Raw genomic sequence first — 20047 nt, 5'->3', positions numbered from 1 at the left:
TTCAAGTTATCATCTATGTCCTCAAATGAGGCAACTCTGAATATAAAGCAATCCATTTCCCCGATAAGAAGATTCAAAAAAGTTCTTGAGGGCAACTTGAATAGACTAACTTCTAGGGAAGTAGATGAAAGTCAAATGTCTACATATATATGTATTTTTTTCGCTGCCCCCCACCCCGCCCCACCTGCGCCTCATAGGATTCTCTCTTTCCCTTTCTCTCAGCCTCTCACTCACTTGTACCCTCTCTCTCTCAAAAATAAATAAACTTAAAAAAAAAAGAGTCTGGGTTTTTTGTTTATTCATTTGTTTCTTAAATTCCACAGATGAGTGAGATTATATGGTATTCTTTTCTCTGACTGATGTATTTCACTCAGCACTATACTTCCTAGATCTATCCACAATGTTGCAAACAGCAAGATTTCATTCTTTTTTATGACTAAGTAATATTCCAGTGTGTGTGTGTGTGTGTGTGTGTGTGTGTGTGTGTGTATACACCATGTCTTCTTTATCCATTCATCTATCGATGGACACTTGGATTGCTTCCAATACTTATAGTGTTTTACTTACGAATTTAGTTTATAGACATTTAAAATTTCATATTATTACTATCATGGAATAATCTCCAAGATAGAATATTAAGTTTAAAAAGCAACGTAGAGAAAACTGTTTGCTGTTTGCTAACTTTTATCAGAGAAAGGTTGTTGGGATGGCTCAGTCAGTGGAGCATGAGATTCTTGATCTCAGGGTTGTGAGTTCAAACCCCACATTGGGATAGAGCTTACTTAAAAAAAATTATATATAAAAAAAGAAAGGGTATTAGAACATAAGCATCTGCTTATACTTAAAAACCTATAAAGGAAGAATAAGTCATGAAAAAAATTTTAGGAAATAAATTCCTGTTGTTTATTTATTTATTTATTTATTTATTCTTTTTTTATTTTTTTTTTAATTTTTTTTTCAACGTTTTTTTTAATTTATTTTTGGGAGAGAGAGAGACAGAGCATGAACAGGGGAGGGGCAGAGAGAGAGGGAGACACAGAATCGGAAACAGGCTCCAGGCTCCGAGCCATCAGCCCAGAGCCTGACGCGGGGCTCGAACTCACGGACTGCGAGATCGTGACCTGGCTGAAGTCAGACGCTTAACCGACTGCGCCACCCAGGCGCCCCTCTTTTTTTATTTTTTGAGAGAGAGAGAGCATGAGTGAGCAAGGGGCAGAGAGAGAGGGAGAGAGAGAGAATCCAAAGAGGGGCAGAGAAAGGAAAAAGAGAGAGAATCCTGAAGCGGGGCACAAGCTCATCTGATGTGGGGCTTGAACTCACAAACCCATGAGTCCATAACCTGAGCTGAAGTTGGATGCTTAACCAACTGAGCCACCCAGCTGCCCCACCATGAAAAAAATTTTTAAAGAGTTACCCACAGAGGAGTGAGGGAATAGGTTAGAGGAGAAAAGGACAGAAAATTAGACTTCTTTGAAAATACCTTATTTTGTAAATATCTTACATAATTTTATTTTATTTTTTTAATATTTGCTTTTGGGGAGCGTGCACATGGGGGAGGGGCAGAGAGAGGGGGACAGAAGATCCCAAGCAGGCTCTGCACCGACAGGCTGACAGCAGCAAGCCAGATGCAGGGCTTGAACTCTCCAACCACAAGATCATGACCTGAGCCAAAGTCCGACACTCAACCGACTGAGCCACCCAGGTGCCCCAATATCTCACATAATTTTAAAACAACTAAAAATTTTAAAAGCAATTCCCAGAAATGAAAAATCAAATGAAAGCAAATGCCAAATTGATGACATAACTATTCCAAGAGATATTATTCCAAGTAACTGTAAAATACAATAAGCTGCCTGAACATCCTCAGTGGTATATACCCTAAGACAAAAAGAGTTTAAGAATATCTTAAACTACCGTTTAGTTATCTGTTGGTGGGAGTGTTGGTGCTATCACTCTGAGGCTGCTGTGCATTGTGAGATAAACGTATTCGTGATCATGTCAACTTGTTCTGTCACTCTCAATGTCATTGAGAACTGGCATTCTCAGCAGGGGTAAAAGGAAATACAGTCTTAGGACAGAAGTTAAGTAAAAACCATTCAGTCCTGATTTTGAATTGGATGGGTCAACAAGAATATAGAATACATTTTTATCTTTAAATGTTTTTAAATTTATAAATTTACATTTCCTAGCTCCGTCCACTCAAAAGCCCTAGAAAAAATGATCAGCCAGTAGCAATGAGTATCCTTAGCACCCAGACTGTGGTCTCTTAAAATACCATTGTCTACTAAAAGGCACTCACAGACCACTAGGAAGTCAACTTAAAGAGATCCCTTGCCTTTTAGGATAATTTGAGCATCAGTAAGAGTAGTAACTGCAACGGATTGAATAGATCAGATATGTTAAAATCTATGAGTTCACAATGTCACTTTAAAAATTAATTGGTGGGGCGCCTGGGTGGCTCAGTTGGTTGAGCGTCAGACTTTGGCTCAGGTCATGATCTCACAGTCCGTGGGTTCGAGCCCTGCGTCAGGCTGTGTGCTGACAGCTCAGAGCCTGGAGCCTGCTTCAGATTCTGTGTCTCCCTCTCTCTCTGACTGTTCCCCGCTCATGCTCTGTCTCTCTCTGTCTCAAAAACGGATAAACATTAAAAAATACATAAAAAATAAAAATTAATTGGTCACCACTGGAGAAGAATGCTAACAAACCAACCCATTATTTTCGAAACTGTTAAAAATGTATCCTAGCTTTCCTATATAAATTGTGCCATAGAGTAGTACCATAGAAGAGATGAGAGAAGTTTCCTATTGTAGAAAAGAATAAACGAAAAAGGAATGTTAGAATTAGGACATCACCATTTCTCAATCCCTAATGGATTGCATTGATTTTCAACAGCCACTAACATCACAAGGGGAGACAACCAGATATTATATGCCTCCTAATGGGAGACTATATCACCACCCATTAGGTAATCTTAACAAATAAATTGTCCCTGAATCTGATCAAGCCTCTAAATCGAAATACCAATTTACTGAAAATACAGTGAAACAGAGTTCCACGGAAAAACACCAGCATGAGAATACAATCAGCAAAATTATAAAGCTATAGAACAAATCCTCTCCCTCCTCCTACCCCTCTTTTAAAACAAACAATTGCAAGAAGAGAAAGACAGAGACAGAGAAAGAAAGTAAACCAGTAGTTTAAAAGAGATTGGTTTAAAAACGAATCTCAGTGTGCAGACTTTACTTGAATCCTGATTCAAACAAACAATTTTTTAGCTATTTTTTAAATGATGTTTTTGAGACAATTGCCAATTTGAATATTGACGAGATCTTTTATGATAGTAAAGAAATTGCTATTTTTTTCTTTAGGTGATACTATGCTTATTTTTTAAAGAATTTTTATCTTTTTTTTTGTGGAAGTGTTGAATTGCTATATTGTACACCTGAAACTAACTGTACGGAAATTAAAATAATTTTAAAAATTTAATTGAAAAAATAACTCTTATCTTTGAGTGATACATAAATATTTACTGAATACTAAATATTTCAATAAAACTGAAAGATTACAGATATGTAAAATAATATTAACTTAGAAATATTAATTTTTCACATTTTATAATTAGTTAAAATTTTAAAAAAACCTTCTAATACATCTTTAACATCAATGTCTTCCCTACCACCATAGGCACTTTGGGTCAATTTTCCAAAGCTTGTCAGTTTCACTTCTATCTAAGCTCTAAAAACTCTCATGTAAAGATCTTTCTAAGGAATAACTTTTAGGTGGATAAACTTGCCTTTATTTTAGATTTGTCCTTTGTTTATCTAGCTCACCTTTTAGATCATGGATTTCTTAAAGGTACCAGCCACAATTTGCCATCTTTATATTCTTAGAGCCCAATACAGTAGCTTACCACTGTAAGTAGTTTGCACGCTTGTAAGTTCCAGAAGTGGGGGTGCTGTCCCTATGTCCACCACTATGTACCTAGCAGCTAGTATAATGTCCGGTACGTGGTAAGTATCTAAAAATTGTGATGAGGGGCGCCTGGGTGGCTCAGTCGGTTGAGCGGCCGACTTCGGCTCAGGTCGTGATCTCACAGTGCGTGAATTCAAGCCCCGCGTCGGGCTCTGTGCTGACAGCTCGGAACCTGGAGCCTGTTTCAGATTCTTTGTCTCCCTCTCTCTGACCCTCCCCCGTTCATGCTCTGTCTCTCTCTGTCCCAAAAATAAATAAACGTTGAAAAAAAAAAATAAAAATAAATAAACGTTAAAAAAATATATAAATAAATAAAATAAAAATTGTGATGAATAAATACTAGTTTTCTGAACTCTTTATTATCATATGATCATATATTTTCTCATAAAACTTCATATATATGAATAATTTTTCGTATTGGCTTCCCCGCAGGTTTGTAATATCCAAAGGACAGAGACCAATTGGTTACAATGCTTAGCACTGTCCACAGATACCTGGCATTACATAGAACACAGCAGGAATCTAGAGGAAGGAGGGGAGGGTGGCATAATTGATTTTATGACTCTAAGAACTATAAAAGCAAAATATGGAGAGCAAGGTCAATCACCTGAAATATTCAGGTTGAAAAATCGACTTGTTTCCGTAATTTAGATTGGTTAACCACAGCCTACATTCACTGAATAATTGTTCATCCACTTTCTTTGTCTTGCCAAAGAAAACAGAGCCACTGTCAAACACCATTAGCCAAAGCATTTGAAATGTCAGGCTTGAATGTGAATGTGTGGACCTCATTTGGATCCTGGTTCAAGTAAACCAACTATTTAAAAAACTAAAAGGCACTCCTAAATTAATTTTTTTAATCTTTCATTTTTTAACGTTTATTTATTTTTGAGAGACAGAGAGAGACAGAGATAGAGTGGTGGGGGGGGCGGGGAGGGACAGAGAGAGAGGGAGACACAGAATCTGAAGCAGGCTCCAGGCTCTGAGCTGTCAGCACAGAGCCCAACACAGGTCTCGAACCCACGAACCGCAAGATCATGCCTGAGCCGAAGTCAGATGCTTAACTGACCGAGCCACCCAGGCACCTCTGGCACTCATAAATTTAAACAACTACACGGACATTTGATTGTATTAAGGAGTTAACTGTTAATTAAAAAAAATAATAACAATATTGTGACATGGTAGTGATATCATAAAAAGAAAGTCCTTAATCTTTAGTGATACATACTAAAGGTTTTTTTTAAGCTTATTTATTTTGAGAGAGAGAGCAAACATGGGAGGGGCAGAGAGAGAGGGAGAGAGAGAATCCCAAGCAGGCTCCATGCTGTCAGCACAGAGCCTGTTGCAGGGCTCTATCCCATGAACCATGAGATCATGACCTGAGTCGAAACCAAGAGTCAGACACTTACCCGACTGAGCCACCCACGCGCCCCATACTGAAGTTTTTACTGATGAAATAATATGATGTCTGGGATTTGGAGAGTGTGTGGGGACATAATGAAACAACATAGGTGTGTGTTCATTGCTGAAGCCAGGTCATGGGTACATAGCAAGTCACTTTTACAAGTCTTTCTACTTCGTTGTCTGCTTGAAATGTTCCATAAATTTCAAGTACTGTGTATACAAAGTTTGTTTAAAATCATAAAAAAAAAAGTAAAGAATATCAAGTCTCATTGGTCTGTGCTTGTTACAGATTCCTCCCCAGTTGGCTACTATGTCCTCTGATACCACCATTATTTATGGCAGAGAGGATTTCTTATCCACAGATTTCCAGGGTTCCCATGAATGAACTTCAGAGGATTATGTGTGAGTGTACATTTTTCTTAAGAGGGTCCATAACATTCACCAGATTCTCAGGGAAGCTTGTGACTCAGAAAAGATTAAAATCATGAGAACCACGTTATATAAGTGTGGGAGAAAAAGGAAAGAAGGGAGGAGGGAAAGGAGAGTGAACTAGAGAAAAGGCAATGTTTCTAAGTCTCCTCTTTTCTGTCCTTCCTCCTAGCTCACTGACAATGACCCACTATGTAAATGTGAATTGATTTGGGTGCCTACCTCAAGGACTAGATAAGATAAAAAGAACTAAGGGGGTTAAATACACATTAAAACATTGAAATTTCAAGGCACATCTTGTTATGAGCCTTGAAAAATGAATGAACTATACCTGAGTAGCAGACCAGATTCTTACTTACAGTTAATGGACAAATTAAAAGGCAGGGTCAGGGCTGAGTCTTACATAATGGCTCCAGCTCCTGGAAGCAGCCTCAGAGGCTGCAGGGGAGGGGGAAGGTGGCAGGCAGTGGAGTCCATTTGGAGCCCTCTCTCTGACTCGTGCCCCCTGCAGCGCCACTCCGGACCTGTGGGGTGGTGGACCTGCCCAACTCAACTGCCCCTCCATGCCTGCAGTCAGTCTCCGACTTTTCACTTCCAGAGACCCCTGTCATCTTTTTTCCTAAAGATCCGATGTTTTCAGACATGGTGTATGACATCCTTCCACCTCTCCACCCTCCCATCCTTACCCCCAACAAAAAAGAGTCAAGCAGTTATTGAGTTCTGACACATTTAACCATTTTTAAAACAGCAAATACAGAAGTGACTTCCAGGGTTTCTGATCAGCAAATTGAGTTGACACAGTGAGTATCAGGAACAAATATTTATTGAGCACTTCCTATACGCCTAGCATTGTGCCTTACATATGTATATTACTCCACTTAATCCTCACAACAGTCTTAAAATCAAGGCTAAGTAAGATCACACAAGAGGTAAGTGGGATGGGAGGAACTCAAACTCAAGCCTCTCTGTATTCTTACAATTAACATTACACGCTATTATTGCCAAAAGCAAAGAACCCTGTCATTTCAGAGAGCTCAAGTCACCCAATCATGCATTCATGTCCACAGTTCAAGATCTACATTATTGCCATCTTAAACCCATAGTGTGCCAGAACCTTGTACTTCAAACTTGTACTTTGCCCTTTTACTGACCAGACTTCCCAGAGTTCTCCATCTCATTTCCTTTCTCTTTAGCCAGCAAAGTCTCTGAATTCTGGTCCCTTAGACACCCTGTCAGTGAATCTGGCCCACAGATGCCCATGAATTTGACTTCCTCGCTGAATTCAGACTGCTATAGCGAGGGGGGGGAAAAAAAGGTTCCGCAAGGACTCGTGCAGCTGTTCCGGACCTCCTCTCAGTGGCCATGAGCTCCTAAATACCCATGAGCTTCCTATTCTGACTCTTCAGCAGCCTGCTAGGGCCTCAAATTCCAAAGTAGCTATAGTTTCTAAATGATTCTTTTATTGAGCCCCACCTAGAGTAACTCCTGTTCTGTATTAAGATTGCTAGTTAGTACATTGTGGTAGGCAGAATAATGGCCCCCCAGTTAAGGTTACTGACGGAAGTAATGTTGCTAATCAGATGAACTTAAAATAAGGAGATTATCCTGGATTATCTGGTGGGCTCTATGCAATCACAAGAATCCCTAAAGAGCTGGGGGGGGGGGGGGGGGGAAGCGGCAGCAGAAGACTTGAGTCAGAGAAAGATGTGATACCAAAAGTAGGGTTTGAGACACCCTATGCTGGCGGCTTGGAGTGGAGGAAAGGAACTAGAAGCCAAGGAAACAAGGTAGCCTTTAAAAGCTGAAGAAATCAAGGAAACAGATTCTTCCTCAGAGCCTCCAGAAAGAAGCACAGCCTTGCCAACACTTCGATTTTAGCCCAGTGAGAGCTGCATTGGACTTGTGAAGTAGAGAACTGAAAGATAATCAATTTGTGTTGTTTTAAGCCACTAAATTTGTGGTAATTTGCTATGGCAGCAATAGAAACTAATACACACATTAGGGTTCCCTAACTACCAAGACCAGAGTAAACTTATTACTTACTACCTTACAGGGAACAACCAACCTCCCCATTATCTAAGATTTGTTGCCGTAACCTGGCAGCAGATCTAGAATAAACACGGTTGCTTTCTGTGTCCTAATGATTACTAACTACTATGGCAGTCTTGACTGAGAGCCCCGGCTACCCTGCCAAGGCCAACTATGAGCTAAGGCAATTATCCACAAATTCTGAAGGAAGTAAATTTGCAGCCTGCATTGTCCCCCAGACTACCTCAGTTCTCTGTTTGTCAGGACCGCCCACCCCTCCCCTACCGAAGCTCCCCAGCAGAGCTGGGAAAGCCAGGTACAGAGAATGTTCGGTTTTCCCCACTCCCTCCTAGGAAAGGAACACCTCCCGTCTGTCGGGAGGGGGCGGGGCCATATGGATTTGTACACTGCAATGTAGTGAGAGGCGAAACCGCTATGGCTGATGTTTTTATTCAACAACATTCAGCAGGTGTTGACTGGGCTCCGACACGTGCCAGTCATTGGGCGCTAGCATTCAGTCTCTGTCACGAACTCTTGGCTTAGAGGAGTTTTTTCAAGTCTACCATAAGGTACGGAATGTGACTGTCTTCTCATCGGCCACCCTCCCCAATCATCACCCATTTCCCAGGGCTCGCTATGCTGAAGATTTCTGCAAAGCTTTCCATTCTGAGCAGGCCTGATTCACATAAAAACCTTGGTGAATACCCAAACTCACTTGCTCCCCGCTCTGTCACTTACACCGTCCCTGAACCTCCCTGCAGTTCCCAGAACCACTTGGCTGGAGTGCTGATGGTTCCAACCACTCCAGCCTTCTCCTCCAGTACTCCTTTCTGCGCAGTTCTGAAAGTGCTGATCAGGAGGACTCAGAAGATACAAGATGTCCTCAGTTCCAGTTCAAACTAGGGGCTCTCCCTAGAGCTTTCTGCTCTTTTTTTTTTTAAACGTTTATTTATTATTGAGAGACAGACAGATATAGAGCATGAGCATGGGAGGCACAGAGAGAGGAGGAGACAGAATCTGAAGCGGGCTCCGGGCTCCGAGCTGTCAGCACAGAGCCCGACGCGGGGCTCAAACTCACAAACTGTGAGACCATGACCTGAGCTGAAGTCAGACGCTCAACTGACTGAGCCACTCAGGCGCTCCTGCCCTTCTTCCTCCCTTACTACCTAACCCCTTTAAGAGTTCACTGACTCCTAAAATTTCGATAACCACCTCCAGAGATCCCATCAAAATTCAGAAAGGCAGGCCTTCATTAACTCATCCTAAATTACAGCCTCCTAGCTGGCCTCCCTCAGTGCAGTCTCTTCCCACTCCAATGTAACCTTTGTATACCTTGCCACATATACCTTCCCAAACAGTTATTAAGTGCTCGCTGCAAGCCAGGCATTGGTGTAGGTGTCAAAGACCAAGCTACAGTAATGCAGAGTGATTAAAGGCACATACTTTGGAGACGGTAACAGCCCTTGGTGGGTGCTGTGAGCAGAGAAGACTGAGTGATGAATTCTGAGAGTGATAAAGAGCCAGACCCTGAAAGCTAAATGGGATATTCTAGGTGAAGAGGAGGGGAAGGATTTCCCAGCTGGAACACCTGAGTAAAGGCACAGCCGCACACAAGGGACAGCTTTTGTGTAAGCAAGCATGGGCACCTGATGTTCCGTGCTAACCCCAAGACCGCGAGCTCCTGAAGGAGAAGCACATTGACTTTGGATACAGGAAAGGCATTCATTCACTCATGCAACTGAGCGCCTATCTTATACCAGGAACTGTGCTATATGGCAAGATTTTCCGCCTAGTCCTTGCCCCCGTCAAGCTTCTCTCCAAAAAAGAAAATATAGAAATCAAGCAAGAACACGTCAGACAAGTCATATGTGCTATTAAGAACATAAAACAGGATCATATGAAAGACAGTGACTGTGGGGGTCAGGGAAAGCCGCTCTGAGGAGGTAATATTAGAATTAAGTCCCATAAAACCCTGGATAGAATCATGTCCTAGGCAGAGAAAACAACAAGAGCAGAAGTCCTCAAGTATGAAGGAGCTTGCCATATGGAAGAAACAGAAAGAAAGCCAGTGCAGGGGTGCATGGTGAGAGAATGGGGGAGAGGCAGTCAGAAAGGGTGGACAAGTCCCTGAGCACATTAAAGTTTGGTAGGCCATGATAAGGGGATTGGATTTTACTCTAAAATGCACTGGGGAGCCACTGAAGGGTTTCAAGATGGGATCAGGCATGGTTTGTGTTCTTGAAAGCTCTCTCTGGCTGCCATGTGGAAAGTGGACTATAGAAGGGCAAGAGAGAAAGCAGAGGGAAGTGTAGGAGGCTAGTGCAATAGTCCAAACCAGAAAAAACAGCCTAGACTTGTGATATTTAGATGTGATGCCTAGAATCTCTTTACAGCAAGTTGCACAATCCCTCTCTTTGCAAGGTCCATTCCGCCCACCCCACCCCCCACAGCCTAGTTGGCACATAGGAGGCTTCATTGGCAATTTTCAATCGGTTGACTTTTTGTCCCCCAAATCACCCCTACTCCCTTTCCCCCTCCTGTCCTCCTTTCTTTTCCTCCCTATATCTCAAGTATCCATTTGCCCATCACCTGACCCAGCCTTCATGAGGTCCTACTGTTCCTACTCTATTCCTTTTTGTCTCTTCACCCCACTGATCATGAAAGTTACATGAACTAGATGTAAAGGAGATAATTATTTTCTGTGCGACCCCAGAAGCACTCAGGAATTATCAATTTCACAAAGCACTAACAGAAGCTTATGGGTTATTATGATCTCGACAATACGACTGGTACACATTCTGCATGTTAAGCACACTGTCTCCTCACACTCTTTCCAGCCTATTCTATTCTCCCCACTGCAGCCAGAGAAATCTTTCAACAGGAAAATCTGATCATGATTTCATTGGCGCTTGCTCTCTCACCCCTCCCCACTCACTCTATGCACTTGCTCGAGCGTTCTTTCTCTCTCTCTCGCTCTCGCTCTCGCTTTCTCCTTCCCCTCCCTGCTTAAACCCCTTCAGTGGCTTCCCCTCGCTGCTTAAATAAATACCAACTTTCTCAGGACGGGCTATAATGGCTCTGTGTTTTGACCCCAGAGTATATCTCACACCATTCCCCTCATTGCTCTGTGGCTCCAGCCACGCTGACCTTCTTTCAGGCCCTCTAACTAGATGTGTTCCCTTTCTGCTATTCTCTTTGTTTCCAAGGTCCTTTGATCTCCCTCTTCCCTCAGTTGATACTTATTCTTTAGATCTCTAATTTTCTTCCTTAGCAAAATCTTCTCTCGTCTGAGACCAAGGCTGGAAACACTGAGAGACTGCCTCTCTGTCTTTGAAAACACTTATCACAGTTCATAATAATACACTTGGGTGGTTATTTGATTTAAACATGGTTATTTCTCCCCACCCTCCAAGACAGGAAGCTCCAAGGGGACAAGAACATTGCATAGTTTTGCTCATCACTGTATCCCCACCACATAGACTGAGTACGCTTTTAGGCCTTAGGGGGATCAGATATAGAAAGATTTTCCAAAATCTTAGATGTGGTTCCTTTTTTGATGGAGCAAGCAAAGAGGGAATCATGGATCGTCTAGAGGCAAACTAGTACCAGGAAGAAGAGGAGAGAGTCCATGCCTGATGCCTATTTTGCTACAAACTCAGAATGTTTCCCCTGCCTCCTTACAGAAACCATCCCTGACATCAACATGGCACTTGTTTCCAAGACTTACCATCCTTCCTAAGAAGGCCCATCATCATCGCCACAGCCCCCCCACTTCAGACTTGCCCCCCCCCTTCAATCTCTCTTTCCAGAGCAGTAACAACCACCTGACGGTACAGGAAAGGGGGGAGTGAGAATTCAGTGAGCTACCACTCTCTTACTGGTTGTCACACAATAGACATTTGACAAATAGCACCTCATTCAGTCCTCAAAACGACACTGTGAAGGCAAAGCAGGTATTCTCATTCGCATTTTACTAGATGGAGATACTGAGGTTCAAGGAGGCAAGTGACTTACTCAAGGTCACAAAGCCAGCGCAAGGCAGATGTAGGATTTGAGCCTGCAGTCTCTGACACCTAGCCCGATGATTTTCCTTACATTTGCCACCCCAACAGTTGAGCTGTGGCTTACTTAAGCCTGGTTTCCTCATTCCCTTAAATAAACACCTGTTCCTGACCTCTCAACACTTCCCAGCCCATTCCCCTTTCCCCTGCCAGAAGTTGTCAGCTGTCTGCCCAATGGGATGGCGAGACTCATAAAGCTGGCCACACTAATGGGGTCTGGCCCCAGCCTCCAGCCTTTCCAGCTCTTTCTCTGAGCCGCTGAGGAACCAGAAGTCTCCAGAAACAACACAAAGAGGAGACCTGCCCCACCGGAGCGAGGTCCCTGGCCACCCTTTCTCCCACGTTCCAACAGGACACCGCCAGGCCAGAAGCCAGCCTCTCTCCCAAGAGGGAGTAGCCGAGGAGAACAGAGGTCACCGCCCGCCGCCGTCAGGGTTCCTCTGCCGGCCTCGCAAGGGATGCGGCAGTGATCCGCCGGCTCCCAGGTTCGGCCCAAGGTCACCCTCTCGCAGCCCCGGCCCGATCCCCAAACGCCCGGAGCGCCCCCTGGTGTCCCGGGCCGGCCTCCCCTCGCCCTCAGGGAGTGGCCTGCGGAGCCCGGCTCGGGGGCAGAGGCAGGAGGGTGGGCAGAGGATGAGGAGGCTGAGCCGCGGGGAGGGGCGGGAGGCGGGGCCCTACCTGATAGCTGAGGACGCCGTCCGGCTCGTTACTCCCGGCCGGCATGGCGGAACCCAGCTAGGTCTCGCCCGCGGGCTCCAGGCCGAGCGTCAGCAGCCCGCGCGCTCCGCTCGGCTCTGAGCCGATCGCCCGAGCGGCGACCCCTACCCCGGAGCCAACGGTCAACCATCAACCGCCGCCGCCTCCATTGCCACCGGCCCGCGAGGCCTCGCCGCAGCCAATCAGCGTGCGGCCTGTGCGGCCAATCAGCGCGCGGAGCACGGGAGGACGCTGTCCGGCGGTACCCTGGGCTACCGCGAGGAGGAGGAGGAGGGAGGGAGCCCGGGGAGGCTACCGCTCCCGGCCCGGTTGCCTTGGAAACCGCCTCCCTCCCTTCAGGGGCCTCTAGGCTTAAAGGTCCTTCCAACCGCTTGCTAGAAATCGAAAATCTCATGCTTCTGTTTGCGGCTGCACCTGACCCTTGAAAACGGAGAAAGTTTCTGTCTAATTCTGATGTTATTCCTTAGGTAAGGGTTCTTAAATTCTGGGGAAGCATCCCTTGGAATTGAAGAAGGAAGTAACTGACGATGAGGGGAAAGGCCCTTCTCAAATTACTTGTCAATCTCTGAACTAGTGGCCAGATAGACGAAAGAGCATTAAAGAGAAGCGGGCAGGCAGTGATCCGACCCCCCTCCACAGACTCCGTACGACCTAGGTCTTCTCCGTGGGTCTTAGGTTGGCAAGGACAAAAGCACAGAGTTGAGCTCAGGCTGATGGTTGAAATAATTCCACAAAAACGCTTCCAACTTTTCCGAGAAATGATGTAAGACAAATTATGATTTAACAACAGAACTACTGATCTAAGGCAAGGTTAGAAAACCGTAAGTAATGCATTCAATTTGATTTGGGCTTGAAAGAAAAGAGGCTGGCTATAATCCGACCAACCCTCTGTCCCCAAGAGGAGGAAAGGAGTCTCTGCTCTACACGCACTATAACATCAGACTGTAGGTGAATCCATATTATCAGAGAGGAGGAAAAAAGGTTGCAAATAATCCTTAGCCCCGAAAGAAACTCCATCTGGAGAACATAGTCGGGTCCACGCTAAAGTTTCAACCCCTGCATACCACACCTTGCATTGGCCCTAAAATTTGAAACAAGGTTGTGCTTCAGTGTCCCTGGGGCAGAACCATATTTCTGATCTCCTGTGTAAGCCCCTGGTCCTGTTTCTGAGCCTTAGCATTCATTCATTGCCATAGTCTCTATCTCTTCACTAATCCTGTCTTGAATTTGGAATTCACCCCCCTCCCCGCCCATTTTTGCCCATCAAAATCTTAAGCATCCTTCAAAGTCAATCTCAAAGGCCACCTCTTCCAAGAAACCTTTCTTTATCCCACTCTCTCCAACACTTCTTAGAGATGTCATCTCTCCCTTCTGTGAATCCTCATAGCATTCCATACATTTCTTCTATCAGTTACCATGCTGTGGTTAGTTAAGTACTTTATTTTTTAATTTATTTTTGAAAGACAGAGACAGAGACAGAGTGTGAGTGAGGGAGGGGCACAGAGACAGGGGAGACACAGAATCTGAAGCCGGCTCCAGACTCTGAGCTGTCAGTACAGAGCCTGATGCGGGGCTCGAACCCACCAACCGTGAGATCATGACCTGAGCTGAAGTTGGACGCTTAACCGACTGAGCCACCCAGGTGCCCCCAGTTAAGTACTTTAGTATATGTTGACTTTAACTTACAATAATATTGTAAGTATTTTGAAGATAGTAATTATTTTTATGTCCTTCTATACTCCACAGAGTCTCAAAGAAGGCTAGACATACAGAAAGTAGTTAACAAATATACGTGCTTTTAATTCAATTGAAAATATTTTGAATGCCTGCTATTTACAAGCCCAAATGGCACCAAAGATGCAGACAAATTTAAAATATAATACTATCTCCAAAAGACTTACAATCTAATCAGGGAAACAGAAGACATGTGAACATAACGACAAGATAAGACATAAAATAAGAGTGATAGGAGTGAGGCGCCTGGGTGGTTCAGTCAGTTCAGCAACTGACTTCAGCTCAGGTCATGATCTCAAAGTTTGTGAGATCGGGCTCCGTGCTGGCAGCTGGGAGCCTGGAGCCTGTTTCGGATTCTGTGTCTCCCTCTCTCTCTGCCCCTCCCCTGCTCACGCTCTGTCTCTCAAAAATAAATAAATGTTAAAAATTTTTTCACAAAATAAGAGTGATAGGAGTAATGTCGACAACAAAGGTAATAAACAGTCAGAAAAGAAAATGATTGGGGCGCCTGGGTGGCTCAGTCGGTTAAGCGTCCAACTTCGGCTCAGGTCATGATCTCGTGGTCCGTGAGTTCAAGCCCCGCGTCAGGCTCTGTGCTGACTGCTCAGAGCTTGGAGCCTGTTTCAGATTCTGTCTCCCTCTTTCTCTGATCCTCCCCCGTTCATGCTCTGTCTCTCTCTGTCTCAAAAATAAATAAACGTTAAAAAAAAAATTTTTTTTAATAAAAAAGAAAAGAAAATGATCTTTATGACTTGGGACACTTCAGGAACATGACACAGAGGACATGGGTTACAGCTAAATCTGCAAATAATTGAGCCAAGGTAAGGAGAGCAAGCATCTTAGCTACTGGGCAAAGGCTTAATAACAGAAATGTACGTGGCCCATTCAGAGTAGCCATGATTTGAGCCAAAGCAAAAAGTTATAGAGAAGAGTAGTAGTGAAGTACCAATTGTGGTTAAAAAATAAATAAATAAAAATAATAATAAATAAAACCTATGGCCAAATTATGGAGAACTAGCTAATTAATTCAGACTTTATTTTTCTCATATGATAGCAACTAAGACACTGCTAAAGGTTTTGGAACGTGCTTCCGTGTACCAGGCCCCAGGCTTTGTGGTATACATGCATCGTATTATGTAATAGTTACAATATCTCCATTATTTCTCCGTTTCACTGGTAAGAAAACTGGGGCTTAGAGAAGTTCAGCAGCTTTCTTAAGGTCGGGCAGGTGTGAAGCTGGGCTTTGGTCATTTATTAATTCAAAATACATTTACCGAGAACCTGTGTATTCAGGCCTGTGTCACACGGCAGAGAAAGAATGAGAAAACAGGGTCATGCCCTCTTGAGCCTTAGGATCTAGTGGGGAGACAGTAAGCAAGTAAACAAACAGTAATCACAGATCATGACGGCTGCTAGGAACTCAATAGCAAGGCTATGTGATAGATGGTAATTGGCAAGGGGGGGTAGGGTGAGCTCCTCTGAGGACGTGAGTCAGGGATGAGCCTGTCTGACTCTGGAGTTCTCGGCCACTACGCAACACGGCTGGGATCCGCCACAGGGGCAAGGTGGGTTGCAGGGGAAAACCTGGGGCAGGAGGTCAGATGGAAGGATTCTGGCAACATGGTAATTGAGGAGGAGCCAAGAACGGTGTTCAAAGGGAAGATGTGCCCCCAGATTGCCCACTCCCCAGAAATACGGCTCCCAGCTGTGGGAGTGGGCACGAGTGGGTAGAGTAGGGAGAGGCCTAAGGAGGTAGACCATTCCTGGGAGCTCTGGTGGGTCTATTTTCTTGCAGTTCAAATGTGGAAAAAGTCAGAGCCTCTGGCCCTTGACTCCAAGGTCAAGAGCCCCATCTTCTGGTCTATTGTGCAAATTACAAAAGGAATTAGGCCACAGAACCTGCCTCTGAGGCTGCCTGAGGCAGCCTCTATCTGAGGCGCTGCAGAAGACAGGCTCTCCCCTAGCAGCACTATTTTGGTCTCTCCTTCCCAGAGGAGGCTGGCTCACTTGGCTCCACGCTCCAGGCTCTAGGCTCCTAGGCTCTAATTCTCCCTAAACTGCTTGGAAAAGTGCAAATATGCAGCTCTCAACCCGGCCAGCAAAGCGGTCTCTAGAGGAGCTGGAAGGAGGATATTCAGCCAAGGACACCACATCGCAAAGATCACTTTTCCAAAGAAAGCAGAAAAAACAGTGGGATCGAATGCACGGCCTCTTGAGGCCTATACAGGTGCTTGGCCCAGAAGGAGGCATACGATGCACAGGAAAAAGCAAAGTACGAGTAGAGACAAAGACACACACACACACGTGCACACACACGTCCACAGGGAAGCAAGGAGGCATGCTACATGGATGACCTCAATCCTTGCAATCACTCTGCGAGGTAGGTTCTATCATCCCATTCTCTAGATGAGAAAACTGAAGACTGAAGCTTAGAGATACAACTTGCCCCATCATACAGCCAGCACGGTTAATAAGTGAAGAGGATGCTAAGCTCTGAGCTCAGGTGTATCTGATTCCAGAGTACACAGGCTTAACCACTCACTGCCTCCCATGGGTCTGTCCGGGGCTTGCTTCCTTCCCCAACTTTTATAGGCTCCATCATGTCTCCATGGCTTCCAAATATGGCTATCCTTCCAGATTTTGTCTCCAGATCCTTCTCTAATACCAGCAGGGTTTCTTTTCAAGCTTTTATTTATTTATTTTGAGAGAGAGAGAGAGATCACACGAGCAGGGAGGGGCAGAGAGAGAGGGAAAGAGAATCCCAAGAAGACTCTGCACTGCCAGCGCAGAGCCCGCCGCGGGGCTCGAACTCACGAACCTCGAGATCATGACCTGAGCGGAAGTTGGACGCTTCAACGACTGCGCCATCCAGGTGCCCCTAATTCCAGTAGTTCTTAAACTTTGGGGGAAGAGAACAGGTCTTGAACCCACTGGGGACATGATTAAAATCTATGGGACTCTCTTTTCAGATAACTACACAAAGCCTCAAATTTTGCATATAATTGTAAGGGTGTGTTCACAGCCTTCCCAGGGAAGCACCAAGCACCTATATTATCTTTAAATATTGGCTGGAAAACATTGAAATTCTTTTATGCAGAAACAAAAAGGCAAAAACACAAGAAACTCAAAATGTCTGAGCAAATTGCTCAGTCACATAACTGCAACCAATTTTTTCATCAAAAGCATCTTAATTTCCCCATCATTTTACCATATCCCTTGCTGTGTTCAAACCATCAAAAGAGCCACCAGAACAGATTCCAGACTTCACTTGCTATTAAGTAGCTCCCAATTCCCAGCTGTGTCTTATACCTGATTCTGTTCTCCCCCACCCTTTCTTCTTAATTACACATCTAAACCCAAGGAAAGGTTAGAGGAAAAGACATCAGGATCCGAGGAAAGACTTAATTAGGGCTTGTTTGTGCTGTGGTCTGGGAGCATTTCCTGGGGGGCTGGGGGGAGAGAGGATTCTTTGTCTAGCTAAAAAGGTCATGCAGGTGCATGGTTTTGCCTTCAGCCCTTTGCCAAGTCACAGCATATCGGAAGAGACTACCGCATACAATTTCTTTGTTCACAGCCTGCTGCCAGCCTGAAACACTACACATCATAAGGGAAGAACAATGAAACGCCACGAAAGTGGACTCCTGACTGGGAAAATCCCTCCCCCGCCATTCGTCATCATCAACGTGGTCCACAGAAATTCCCCAGACTGTACTCATTCACACCTTGCTCCAGACCAAGTAGAGGAAACCCCCATAAGATGGCAAAAACCAACACTCTGCCTCATGTGGAATCACGAGTAAGATATCTGCACAGAGGCAGAGGTAGGAGGGAGCAGACCGCAAGAGAAAAGCAGGCCTTTGAGGAAAGAAGCCTTGAGATTTCCAGATCCAGGTGGGCGATCATTCAGGAATTTAGGAGAAGTGGGTGTTAACCAAGATCCATTTGCCAAGTCCTTGATATCAGATCCAAACACATCTGTATTAATGAAATACATCTGTCTTATCCGTTTCTAGTCAAACGCAGATGCTTAGAAATCAGGCAGTTTCATTCCACATCTTATCTGCTTGGGGATAAGACCTCTCGAGCTTGTTATTATACTAGGCAGGGAAGTTCTTCCTTTCCCTTTTAGCCAGTATGCCTAGGATATCCTTAAGGTGGCAGCACATTCAACAGCTCACATTCCTAGAATTCTATATACTCTTAACTTTTCTGTATCCCCTTCTCTGGATCTGTCTGACATTGTCTTCACCCATTCATCTGTCTATGGATGGATACTCAGGTTGTTTCCATGCCTTGGCTATCGTGAATAATGCTACAATAAACGTGGGGATGCAGGTATTTCTTAAACATAGCGATTTCATTTCCACTGGGTATATATCCAGAAACGGGATTGCTGGATTATATGGTAGTTCTGTTTATTTATTTATTTGTTTGTTTGTTTGTTTATTTGGATCTGTAAATGTACACAGAACATTTGACAGATTCTAAAGCTGAAGTGTGGCGGGAATAGGGACTTGCCCACGCCAGTTAATAGCAGAGCTGGGTCAAGAACTACTAATGCTTCGCACTTCATTGTGTGGCTTCCTAGAAATACAATTCCACTCAGCCACTTCCTGCATAAAATTGAATTGGTTTCAGTTGAACTGCGACAATGTGAATCTCCTTTAGAATTAACATGAACTCCCCATAGCAAAAGCCCAGAGCTCCTCCTCTGTTACCCTTTCCCAGCAGATGACCGTTTCATATCGTTTCCACTTTGGAAAGCTTGCCAGGGATACCCATTCATTAGCTCACTGAACAAACTCTCACGAAGTTCTCAAAATAACTCGTAACTACTTATCTCTAGAATCGCATTATCTGACATAGATATAAATCCAAGCCAAGCTACTCTTGCTCCTAGGGTAACATCCCTTGAGGCCTTTTATTTTGCAGTTAATAAAAAAGAGACCCATTCAGACATTTGGGCTGGGGCAAAAGGGAACAGACACAGAATTTGAACGTATTTCCCTGATATGTCTTTTTCTACCCCTAATCTTGTGCCACGTTGAAAAGGCCAGCTTCCTTTTTAAAGAAGGCAGAGGTTCTCTGGTCTTTTCTCATAAAATATAAGAAAGAGTGTTTGCTAGATTTACCAAGGACACCCAGAGCTATGAGATGGTCAGCCAATGAAGAGCTGAGAAAAAAAAAAAATCCAGCCTTAAAACAGATATAGAAACAATCAACTTTGTTTGGGATAAGCAAAATGAACTAATGCCAGCACAATTTAATTCTGACCTATTAGTTTGGGTCTCTCCAGAACTTCTGGTCCCTGTCCCCTAAGAATTGTTGGAAGGGACTTACAAAACATATGTATGTAAATTTTATACAAATTACTTTTAAATGATAAACCAATATAGGGGCGCCTGGGTGGCTCAGTCGGTTAAGCGTCTAATGCTTGATTTCGGCTCAGGTCATGATCTCACGGTTCATGAGTTCAAGCCCCATATCGGGCTCCCCGCTGACAGTGGAGAGCCTGCTTGGGATTCTCTCTCTTCTCTCTCATTCTCCTCTCTCTGCCTCTGTCTCTCAGCAAATACATAAACTTTTAAAAATGAATGATAGATCAATATAGATAGAGAAACAGATATGCCTAGAGAGAGAAAGAGAGAGAGAGAGGAATAAAGTAAATATGGCAAGATGTTAACAATTCTGGAATCCAATTG

At 44.2% G+C, this 20047-nt stretch overlaps 1 protein-coding gene across 2 annotated transcripts in view; it reads right to left on the bottom strand.

Annotated features, from left to right (window-relative positions):
- Positions 1-12760, bottom strand: part of SLC4A8 (solute carrier family 4 member 8) — a 79991-nt gene extending 67231 nt beyond the window's left edge. The window contains exon 1 of one of the 2 annotated variants that reach the window (XM_019834951.3): positions 12573-12760. In XM_019834951.3, coding sequence (XP_019690510.1) covers positions 12573-12617 — 45 coding nt within the window. In that variant the 5' untranslated portion in view covers positions 12618-12760. The remainder of the gene's footprint in view (positions 1-12572) is intronic. The other variant, XM_045061822.1, reaches the window with a different exon arrangement.
- Between the last annotated feature and the right edge of the window lie 7287 nt (positions 12761-20047).

Source organism: Felis catus, chromosome B4, assembly GCF_018350175.1.
Source record: "Felis catus isolate Fca126 chromosome B4, F.catus_Fca126_mat1.0, whole genome shotgun sequence".
In the NCBI taxonomy this organism is placed as follows: domain Eukaryota; kingdom Metazoa; phylum Chordata; class Mammalia; order Carnivora; family Felidae; genus Felis; species Felis catus.
Note: the sequence above shows the minus strand (reverse complement) of the source record. Positions and strands in the feature narration are given on the sequence as shown.